The 12,094-nt window shown below is 30.5% G+C and overlaps 1 protein-coding gene across 6 annotated transcripts in view; it reads right to left on the minus strand.

Annotated features, from left to right (window-relative positions):
* ASCC3 (activating signal cointegrator 1 complex subunit 3) overlaps positions 1-12,094 on the minus strand; it is a 307,070-nt gene that overhangs the window by 119,612 nt on the left and 175,364 nt on the right. For all 6 annotated transcript variants that reach the window (XM_045544081.1, XM_045544080.1, XM_045544082.1 and 3 more), the window contains 6 exons: positions 9,959-10,123; positions 8,208-8,294; positions 7,200-7,376; positions 3,823-4,048; positions 2,117-2,271; positions 11-109 (listed from right to left, as the gene is read on the minus strand). In XM_045544081.1, coding sequence (XP_045400037.1) covers positions 11-109; positions 2,117-2,271; positions 3,823-4,048; positions 7,200-7,376; positions 8,208-8,294; positions 9,959-10,123 — 909 coding nt within the window. The remainder of the gene's footprint in view (positions 1-10; positions 110-2,116; positions 2,272-3,822; positions 4,049-7,199; positions 7,377-8,207; positions 8,295-9,958; positions 10,124-12,094) is intronic.

Below are 12,094 nucleotides of genomic sequence, written 5' to 3' on the forward strand. Positions count from 1 at the left end.
GCACACTTGCCTGTTTTTTTAGAGTTAGAAAATACTCTGAATGATAAATATGATCATTTGTAGGATCTTCTACCCAAATCCACCAGGGTTCTCCCACTGTTCCATGTACCTGGAAGAAAAGTAGTATCTTAGTACTATGTATATCATAATTCAAGTAAGGGATAGTGTTGTTTGCATACACAGCATCCATTCATCTCACCCTTTAATAGCTTTATCGGTATATAATTTTCATTACAAAGCTTATTCATTTAAAGTATACAGCTCAATGGTTTTAATATATTTACAAAGTTATACAAGCATCACCATAAACTAATTTTAGAACATTTTCATCATCCCCAAAATAAAGCTTATACCTATTAGCAGTCACTACCTATTTCCTATAGATTTGCCTATTCTAGACATTTCATTAAATAAAATCATATAATATGTGCTCTTTTGTGACTGGCTTCTTTTATTTACCATGATGTTTTCATTGTGCATCCATGTTTTAGCATGCATCAGTACTTTATTCCTTTTTATTGTCAAATAATATTCCACTGGATAGATATACAGTATTTTGTTTATCCATTCCAATCTTTCTGTCTCTCTTTCTCTCTTTCCTTACAAAGCCCAGTCTCATTCAGCATTTATCTCTCCCCCATATGACTCAACAAAAAGTGACCACATCCCCTGGGATAATTCTGATTTGCATAAGTCAATCAGCTCATGGCATTCCCGTGACAATAGCTGTGGTAAGGGAGAGGCACATGACAAATAATGGCCTCACTAGATTGAAAGAAAAGGTCTTACAGTCCACACCCTGGGCTGGGGAAGTGGGGATGTGTTTCTCTTGCTCTGTTAAGTGTGAAAAAGAAAGCATGAAAACATTTGGGAAGTACCCAACAGTGTCAGCAAAGCAATGAGATGGAAAGATCCTGGGTCCTGAATATCATTAAACAGAAGACTCAACCATCCTTAGGGCCTATTCTATCTGTGGACCTTTTATTGTGCAAGATATTTTCTTGCTTAAGTCTGTTTGAGGCAAGTCAAGTTTTCCATTCTTGAAGACAACAGTATTGTGTCTGACAGAGTTAACTATAAAAACAATTAAGTACTCTATCTCACTAATGCATTAAATCAAACTATGGGAGATTTATTATGGATACTGATAAGAGAAAATTTTATGAAAAAATATAAAACTTCCATTCATTTCAAAAACAGTCTATTAAAGATAAAGTTCCAAATGTGAGTTTACGGGTAATTATTATTAATATAATTTTATATTTTATGTGAAATATAAAATATAACTGGTACAAAGATCTTAAAAATGTTGACTGAATAAGAATATCCAGAGTAGATCTTTATATATATATTGAACACATTGTTTGACATATACATACATATATATATATATATATGTATCAAGTAACATCTAAGGTACTGAAGGAGGAAAGGAGGAGGAGGAATAAAAATAGAACAAGAAATGTGATGGGAACCAAGGAGGGACATTTTGAAGAAGGACTATTTAAATAGCACTAAATGTTTAGAGAAGTAAAGAAAATAACTAAGAGAAATCTATTTATGATGGGAACCCATTAGTTTTTGGAGATCATTAAGGAAGTAGTCTCAGCAGGAAAGAAACAGGTGACCAGGAGAAAAACATTGAATAATTTTTCTACAAATCTAATGTTTAAGAAAAGAAGAGAACGGTAGTTTCAAAGACATCAAGATTTAAAAATGGGTCTTTTAGCATGAAGAATCTTGAATTTTTGGTCTGCTCAAATGAAAGAGTTAGTAGACACGGCAAAAATGAAGATAACATAGGGAAAATGAAAGAACATAGAACTAATATGGCAACGTTCCTATGAAGTTGACTCCACTAAAACTATTGTTCTCTGTTGAAAGTCTGGGTTGCCTATATATTATGAAGGAGTCTCATTAGTTAACATATTATTAATATACCATATTTTTCTTGAGGAAGAGAGTAAATATCACGATAATATTTTTAACAAATCTTCAATATATATTCTTTTTAGAGGATTTTCTATATGCCTTGGGACAGATGTAAGGAAATGTAATTGAATCTATAATACAGACATTTCTGTTTAACACAGATATAGGCATTTTCCACTTCTACCTGATCATTCCAAGTGAAATCAGGATAGATGCTGAGTGTTACTCGGAGGACAGTCCTTGTAATGGGCTGAATGGATGCTTCCATCGTGACGGAAGGAATCTGATGAACACATTGTTTGACCCTCAATCCAATATTCACATGATGCAAAATGTGACCTGCAAGGAAAATATCACACAGAAGAAATGAGTCCAGACAGAAAAAAGCAATATAATCTGACTTGTAAATGGGATTTCAGAGAAGGTGATTTTATTGCTTGTTTTATGATTTGCTATGTAGAATAGCTGACATTCTTGACCTGGCATGTTTGAATATTTTGTAATAGTTAACTTGAATTAGCAATTCATAGCTCAGAAAACCAGTATCAAGGTTTCTTTAGCTATTAATAGGGTTCTTAAAATTACTGAGACTCAATAGTCTTTAAACTACTATTTTATAAACTGACCCACTTCTCTCCAAGTTAATGATACAGTATAGAAATATTTAGTATTTTGTAAAAATAGCCATTAATTTATTCAGGGTCTATTTTTCATAACTTTATAACCATGGTGGGAAATGGTTCAGTAATCAAATGCAACTCACCCATCCACACCCATTTCCAGAAAACATAAAGATAAAATATAAAATATGGTCGATCTAGCACAAAATGAACCACTTACATATATTTTCATAAATAATCAGAATCTGGAACACAGATATTTATGGAAGTGCTGATGGGTGGGTTTCATAAACAAACCTTACATTTTCTACTGTAGTCTGAGCAATTAAGTGGAAATTTTATAGCATCAAGATTTCTTATACATCTTGGTTCTTCAAAATAGAATATTTTAAAAGAGTGTATTATTAATAAATCAAAATTTGCTTATCCAAATTTGAACTAAAGTTGATCTTCCTTATTTTGATAAAATATTTACATATGTTACTTCAATGTAAATATCCTCAACTTCCCTTGTTAATAATCTCAATTTCTATTTATGATACTCCCCTTCTTCCATTCTATTTTAGAAGAAGTATTCTTCCTCCTCTATAAATGTAATAACTATCTCAGCCTCTTTTGCACCTTTGGACTTGTTGCCAGCAGTAATCTTCCCTCCTATTTCTCTTCTGTGTGACTCCCTTCATGTGTAATGTCTATCCTATTCCGAACTGAAATATTACCTAATCAATGCATTATATATTTGTCCAATAACATGCTAGGCTACATGAAAGAGTATGTAGAAATAACTTTTCAATATTATAGAACTTCAAATACTATGTGCACACTGATACAAATGGGTTTAAAGATGTATATGTGTATAATGAATCTCATTTAGAAACTCTGGAAAAATTCTGAGATTAACGTTCACATAACTTTTTTTGCTGTAATACAGCTGATATACATCAGAGACTTTGAAAGGAATTAAATATTGAAAAATAAATTGAGAATAAGCATCACTGAATGATTCTCATAATTTGTAGCTAAGATTCTATATGTAAGATACTAAATTTAAGGGTTTGTTAACAATACAAACTCCATTTTAATTGGGAATTCTGTCAAGTAACTTTATAAAATTTGGAGAGATTTTTGCTTGAGTTTAGACAAATGAAAAAGAGATTTATAAATATGGTAAAAATTTAGATTGAGTAATGTGAAAATTCACAATACTTTTACATCTAGTAAAATATTTTATTTGCACAGAACTCATTCAAACATTTTGCTTCCTTCTTACCTATTTCATCTTTCCTCATGTCTTTCAGCTTATCCACAGTAAGGTTTTTTTCTTCTAATCTTGTTAGGATATGTGGTGGTAGAACTGAAAATTGTCTTAAAGGGCTAGCCCAACCCCACAGCCTCTTGTCGATGACTTTACTAAGATTCAGGAGCCTGTAGGTCATGGCAGGCCAACGTTTCCTCAGAGCAATTTCAAAAAGAGCACGGACAATTCTAGCTGCATTCTGAAGAATATTAGGGGGAGATTGGTGGTTAGATCCAATGTGCTTTTAAATTTGTCAATAAATCTATTATTAAAACTCAGTCTCAAAAGAAGTACAATCTATATCCTTGAATTGTAGGGCAACATCTTTTCTTCTATAGTCCTAATTCTTCCTATGATTTCTACATAAGAATAAACACATCCTATATATGTGGATATTACTTGCTTAAGTCTCAAAGGGTAGCCTTATTTCCAAGTTTTTAGGAAACTCTACGCTTACACCCTTTAAACAGGAATGGAGTAAGAGGAGACAAAAGGCATGACAAGTATTTAGGAGGCTGTTGAGGCACCTAGAATATAAGAGACAAGTAAAAATGCCCTTGGGTATATATATAGCAGAATGATTAAATTTAGAAGGTTATTTAAAGATGAAGTAAGGAAGACTTTGGGATCCAGTCAGGGAGAAAAACTAGTGAGAGAAGGGTGAGAAGGAAATACTGATGAGTACAGCTACCCATATTAAAGGGCCATATTAATGGCTCCCTATAAACCAATCATTGTGCTGACTTGCTTTACATATATCATCTCATTTATCTTTCCAAGCAACTGCATTTAATTGATATTGATATCATGATTTTATAGATAAAAGATACTAGAGTTTGGAAAGATTAAAAATTTGACCATAATCACATAGCTAGCTGGCGTCAGAGCATCTACTCAAAGCCAGGTCTAAATGACTCCAAATTTAACTCTTAGATTCTAATCTCAGTGGTATGAGGATAATTTCATTAACAGACATATAGATAGTTACAATGAAGGAAGCCTTTTTGCACAACTCTACAGCTAGTTCGCATTTGTATTACCTCCTTTTCTCTATCATTAACTTTCTAGATTGTTTTATTGAAGATTGTTTTTAAAAATCATGAACTTAAAAGAGAAACCTTCCAATATCTCTTGACATTTGTATTTGAAAATGAAGAATGTTAAATCTGGCCAAAATCATAAAAAGAGACTTAAAAAAAAGTAGACTTCAAATGGCAAACAAATAATCCAGCCAAAAATTATGAGGTCAAAAATGACCAGAAGAATTAAGTGCTTTGGTTTTATATTTTAAATAAGATGTGCATTTTGTCTTTTGGCAAATTTGACTATTTTGTTTCAGCATTAGAAACATAAGAACAAAATGGTAGTTATTAATAGAAGTCTGAGGATAGTGGATAGTTCTGAAACATACTACAAATGACAGACTGGATCATATTAAGGCTCAGAGAATAATAAATAAAATTTTGATTATTGTATCTATTAAGTAGGGTTCTTACCTCATTCCTACTTGTTTTTATAAAAAATTATCAGGCTAATTTTCCCACCTGTCTTTAAAAAGTATGTGATTTTTATATTTCAGAACCTACAGTTTACCCCTAAAAGCTAACAGAAGTGGGAGGAAAAATCCCATATGATAAGATACAAACAGAACATTTTAATCTGGAATGATATAAATTGGGTGGGGACATAATGATCAAAGTCTATAACATATGCAATTTAGAGAAGCTAAACATAGGCTTTTAAAATAAAATCCTAGGATATTTGAGCTATGGGTTTACCTTAGGGGCTAATGAAAAAAGTTTAAGAAATAGAGAACAAAATGCCATTTTACAGAGCTGAGAGAGTACTTGTTCAATTACTGATGACTTAAACTTAAAATACAATAAACTCAAGTATAATTCATCTAATGCATTCAAGGATGATAAATCCATAATAGCTGTTTAAGAAAAATCACGACAGCTTTGAGCTATCTGTAATCTGAGGTTGACTTGCTGGACACCAATCATGAAGAAAATGTAAGCCTTATATTGTAAAGTATTAATATTCTTATGTCAGTCTATGATAATAGTTTCACAATCTTGAATCAAGCAGAAATGTGGCCAGATTACTCATCCAGAATCCAATAAAGCTTTACCTTTTGTTTAAATGATTAACTATTTTGATGTAAAATCATTAGAAAATATAAAAATGATGTTACATTACTTTTCAGAAAAACAGATAAAACAAAGGAAGTCAGAAATAATGATTACTGTAGAAGGTATAGAGTCTAGACAGATAAGTGTTTTCACTACATCTACATTATATAACTTATGAAATCATCACCTGGCTTCTTGCTTACATTGATTAAATTACTACATTCATTCAAATTGTTTACCAATATAACTTGGTTTATGTTTGTAAATATTTCATGTTTACAGCTATTTTCAAAGCACTCCTGAGTATTCATGGCTGCTAAAAATCATTTGACACAAACATGTTTTTTCTATATTAAAACTTTGAACAAAATTACAAATATAAGATAACAGCCAAATAGTTTTCATATTTTAGATAAAATTAAGCTTTAATTTCTCCTTAATTTAAGAAGGGCATTGCTCAATAAAAAAATAATAAAAAAGGTATTCTTGACAGGTAAAGAATACTTTTTTTTTTAAAGTATGTCTGGAAGGGAAACTTTTCATTTGAAATGTAAATAGGGCAAAAATAACTTGCTTTACTTCACATGAGGGCTTGAATACAAAAAGATAAACATCTGAACATTTCATAAACATGGTATTTGTTTTTTTTTTTTTAAAAGACATAAACTAAATGAACTGTAGTTTAGGGAATAATTTTCTTTCTATCCTTGATTTTTAAGTATCAACAGCAGAGAGTAAAGATACTTTTTTTTTTAAATCAGAGACTCATCACATTGAACATTTGGTATGAAAATATTATGCTTTATTTAATAGTAAAAAATTTGTTATTATTTCTAATATTTGGTGAAAACAACAAAGGTTCCGCAATCTTTTCTTTATACTTGAAATATTCTTGTATCATTGCCTCTTGTAAGTAAAAGAAATAAACTTTATCATTTAAAGTAGAAAAAAATTAATAATACTGATATTTTAAAACTCTATAATGTAAATAATAACAACATCAAAAAAAGCCAAACCAACCACCAAATCTCACCCCCAGTCCAGATTTACAAGTATAGATTATATAAAAGATAAATGAATAGAACCAGTTCTAAGATAAAATGGCAGCTTCGTAGCATGTCACAAACCAATATACTCATAGTATAACATAAATCAATTCCTTAGTCTCTAAAGATAAATAATGATGAGAAAATGGGAAAGGAGTAAGAGTCTTACCTGTGCAACATATGCAGAATCTGATATAAGGGAGAAACTGTCCATCTCTCCTCGGCTGATGTAAGTTTGAAGTAAGATGTTTATTTTCCCATAACTATTCTCTACACCTCCAGGAGCTGAGAGTTCACAGAAATTGCTTAATAAGGCATCTAACTCCTCTATTTCCTCTTCTCTGACCTAGAAGAATCAATATTTCTATAGGAATATTTGGGGTAATTTATTGAAATGTTTTATATTGAAATTAAACTACATTCCATGTTTTTAAGAGTTTCCATTTACTATAACTCAACATTTTTCTTTTGTATAGCTAAATAATAGTAATTTTTCAACAGGTAGCTAATAAAGTACAATATGAAACTATCTTGAGGCTGATACAATTACATTTTATTATTCATTTCTGATATTAAAGTTGCCATTGACATATAAAAATTTGATACACCATAAAAATTAAATCCTCTGACCTCACCATCCTTCAATTGATGAGATTTCATTTTTTATTTGACCAGAGTAAAACCTCTGCCCAACTGCATTAGGGAAAACTTGAATTATCTTCAAATGCATTCATTACTGTCATATATTTTTATATGTTATAACACATTCATAGCTTAAAGCTGTGAAGTACTATGACTCAAAGCATTAAAGTTTTCACTGTTAATAAGATTAAATTATAATACAGGTACAGAAATATTCATATTAAAGTTTGAATCATGCATTTACTTTATATTTTCTTTAGTGAAGCTTATATTGCAAATAAGCCAAAATATACATACTACTACTGCAAAACCTATCTAAATTATTTGATTTGGGGTACAAAGAATGATGTCAGGTATGACATTATCATGATTTAGAATAGTAGATATTATTGATAAGTAAAAAAATATTGCTGATACTCCAAATGTAAAGTACCATACAGCCTATACTGTTTCAGGAATAACAATTATAAGTTTTTATGAACAAATAAATGCACATATGTTGAATACATTTGATTCAAACTTCAAGTAATGTTACCTTGATTTGATCAAATTCTTCAGCTTTGGAGACTATAGCAAAGATATCACCTTCTGTTTTGTGAGCATCGAAGAGTTCATTAAAGGTCTACCAAAGTAAGGGTTATATTTGATGAAAATAGAATGTCAAAAAAAATTTTAAATTAAAAGCATGACTATAAATCACACATTCTTAAACAACATTTGAGTCATAGAGAATGCAGTTATAATCTCTGTGGTATAGTATTTCAAATAATTGCTTTATAAATATCATCAATTTATCAAGGACTGAAAAACATTCCTAAAACATAATCAGCTAAGGAAGATTGTTAGAAGGAAAAAGATCAATAAAATAAGTTGATGAAATCTATATTAGATATCTAAAAAAATATTCATCATAATATTCTGGTCTTTGCTTGTATTCAGCATGGACATACAGAAATCTGTAACATTAGCCAACTCTAAGCTGATCATATACCATGTAATATTCAGAAAGGAAAAACTAGAAAATATGTAACATGAAAATTCTCACAATATTACTAGTGAGGGCATACATAAAATCAGAAAACTGGAAGTAAAAAAATCAGTCAAAGGCCATACAAAATGAAGACAAAGCTAAAGAAGGGCTAGAGTTCCTGAAAAAGAACTGCAAACTGTTTAGGATGTAGTTTGGCAGCAACACACTGCAAGTGGACAAACGGGAAAAGTTACTTGGACAAAACAAGTGAATATGAGCAGGTGATGTAAAGAGTGAAAAGCTAGAGGAAATGTATTGGCTTAAGGAACCACCAGATCACAATTATGAGATAATATATGCTAAAAGATATGAAGAGATCTAAAATGTTATATAAATAGCTTACGTGGGAAAAGACAGGGAAAAATTAGTAAGCTCATGAATGTGTTTTCTGAAACCTGTTATATGTATATGCAAATATTAAGTAAGTACAAAACTTAGATTTCATATAGGCCAAGGTTTCCATTCTTTTAAAGAAGTCTCATTTGAATGGTTTATTTTACTTTTTCCATTTTAAGAACAATACAATTTTAAGTACAAAAATAATAAATTAAGAAAAAATTTAAACTTTCTATAAATAGAGAGTTTATTCACCTTAACCCATTTCCCTCTCTTCAAATTTAAGTCTTAACCTCACAGGTAATCACTTTCAAGTTTTCCCATGTATTAACACATGTACGTAAACACATATGAATACATACATATACCTTTTAAAATGTAAATATTAAAGTGCCATCCATCTTACAAAGAACTACTTCGAAAGGCAACAAGCAAGGCTACATTGTGAAGTCAAAATTACCTTTGAAACTCTCTTAAATTGCCTATATGGTACAGCTAGATTGACCTGGTAATTTTATTAGTTTCTTTAATGCTCCTTTAGTCAGTGTTTCTCAATAACATGCAATGAATTTTCAACTTTTTGTTCAAGGATATCATTTTGCCATCGCCTCCCACTTAAAATCATTTAGGCATTCATTCCATAGGTCATACCAATATTTTTCGACTGTTTTAGGCCTGGGTGTGTCTACTGCTTGGGATATACTCATTGAATAGGATGGGCAAGAGGGCTCTTACTATTTTAAGCCCCCCCCCCCCCCCCCGTCTTTACCTAGGGTATGTTGTTGAATTCATGTAAGTTAAATGCATTTTGGTCTTTTAGTTGCTTTTGTTATTTTACATTAATAATACATTTTGAAATCTAGAAAGTACTGCATCTAAAAATAAAGATATTATTGCATTTGTTCTGCTCAGTATAATACCTCAATGGTGTTGTATTTAATATAGTAATGGCTGGCGGTTCTACCCAAATCAGTTGAGGAAAAATATCCAGTTCGCTCCTCAAAACGAATCATCTTTGCTTTGTCTAGTTTTCGTCCAACTTCAATGACCAACTGTTCTCGATGCTTTCTTAAAGTTGGGTCAATCTACGGGAAAAAAAAAAAACAACTGAATATTTCTTTAGACAGTCATCACTTGCAAACATGTATCCATTTATGGATATTAAATATTTTCTTGATGTTTTAGACTTTTTTATTATAATTTTTAAAATATTTTTATACATTTAGTAAAAACTAGAAAAGATTTCATTCCATTAAATAAAGGAAGCTTTAAAAATTCATTAAGATAATCTGCATAGTCTTTCAGATTCCAATATTTTAGAATATAAAATTCTTATATGGCCTTAAAATCTTTAAGATTAGAAAGATTAGAAATCAGATACAAGAGAAAAATAATCGTCTTCTGTCTCACACACTAAATAAATAGGAATTTTAAATTGTCAAACTATATTCCTTTATCAGTTATTTGGAGAAATGATAGCAAGACTGCTTTCCCCTGTCAAAATCAAGATATATAAAAATAAATGCAAAGTTATCCTTTTAAAAGCATATTGCTACTGTTCTAACAGTTTTCATAAATGCTGATGGAAAACCAATTTTGCCTATAATAATAGAAGCAAAGAGTAAAATAAAACTGACAATGAATTTTTGTATAGTTTTGAAACTATTATAGTCTTTTTCTAAGCAGAAATTATAATATTTAACACAAGATATTAATATTCTTATTGCTACAATGTGCATGTGTGTGTAAATATATGTGTACACATACATGTACACCCACAAATGCATACATGCCAAGTCCCGAAGATCATTCCCTGGTTATGAGCAGTAAAGTGAAACATGACCTTTAATGGAGAGTGGGAGAAGTATAAAAACACTTTAGAAATCTATTAATGAGTTAATACTCCTATCATTTGTTCTAACTCAGATCTTTATGATAGCTTATTCATGCACAAAATATAGCCAAAATAAATTTTAAACTCAGAAAAATGAGGCAAACGGAAATCGACTGCAGGGAAGTTAACAAGAAGTCAAGAGTCTTATCAGCAAATACAAAAAGTCTTAAATATTTGCTACAAGTGATATAATGTATCAGGTTCATTTTATGAAAACATGATTATGTATTATTAAACCATTAAATTATGTTAAATTACTTGATTTGTGTTAGTTCCTAAGAGTTTCATGGCTATAAATTTGTATTGAGTAAAATCAAAACACATAAGTCAAAAAAAAAAAAAAAAGGTTAAGACTCTCTGAACTGTGAAAAGTTCTGAACTATGTATCCTGGAAGGTCTTCACACTGGAAAATTACACAACAATGACTTTTGATATTAACCTAGTATTTAAAAATCAATTGATGTGTTTATCTTGTTCCAAGATTTGAGATGGCTTAGCCCATGAAAATATACGTTCTGTTTTGTTTTTCTTTGCCTGCTCAGAACATTTTCATAGTGCCATTGACTAGTCTTACAATGCCACATTTATAATGAGAATAACTAGTGCCATATTCCTTAAAATGTGTAAGGTTACAGGTTATAATGGACTTATATTTCATAACAGAGAGATTCAGCTGTAAAAGAAGATATCCATTTGAAGACTAGCACATATTTCAACTGAGAAGAAGAAAGATCATTGAATCTCATCGAGAGTAAATCTAAGCATGAAAACATAATGATTTCAGATTAACAGCCTCAGAACTAGTTGCTGTTGTTGCTTTTCTTATTTCCCCCTTCCCAAGCCTTAAGTTTCAATTTTCGGTAAAATCTACTGCATAGGGAAAAGCAAAATGAAAGAAAATTTTTTAAAAAATTGGCAACTGCTTTGACAATACAATGACATATATATTTGTATGTATATACACACACACTTATATGAACCAAGTTATAAGTAAATGAAAAAAAACTGTAATTTTGAGTTATATTCAACTTCTTTACAAATTTTTCCTTAACACTAGTTAGGATATTTCTTTATGATGAAGGTAAAATTACATTTTTTATTAGACAACTGGATTTTATCTGTAATTAGGAAGCATTTACGGTGTCTAAAGCAGGGTTCTGA

The sequence above is a fragment of the Lemur catta genome, chromosome 2 (assembly GCF_020740605.2).
Source record: "Lemur catta isolate mLemCat1 chromosome 2, mLemCat1.pri, whole genome shotgun sequence".
Taxonomy (NCBI): Eukaryota; Metazoa; Chordata; class Mammalia; order Primates; family Lemuridae; genus Lemur; species Lemur catta.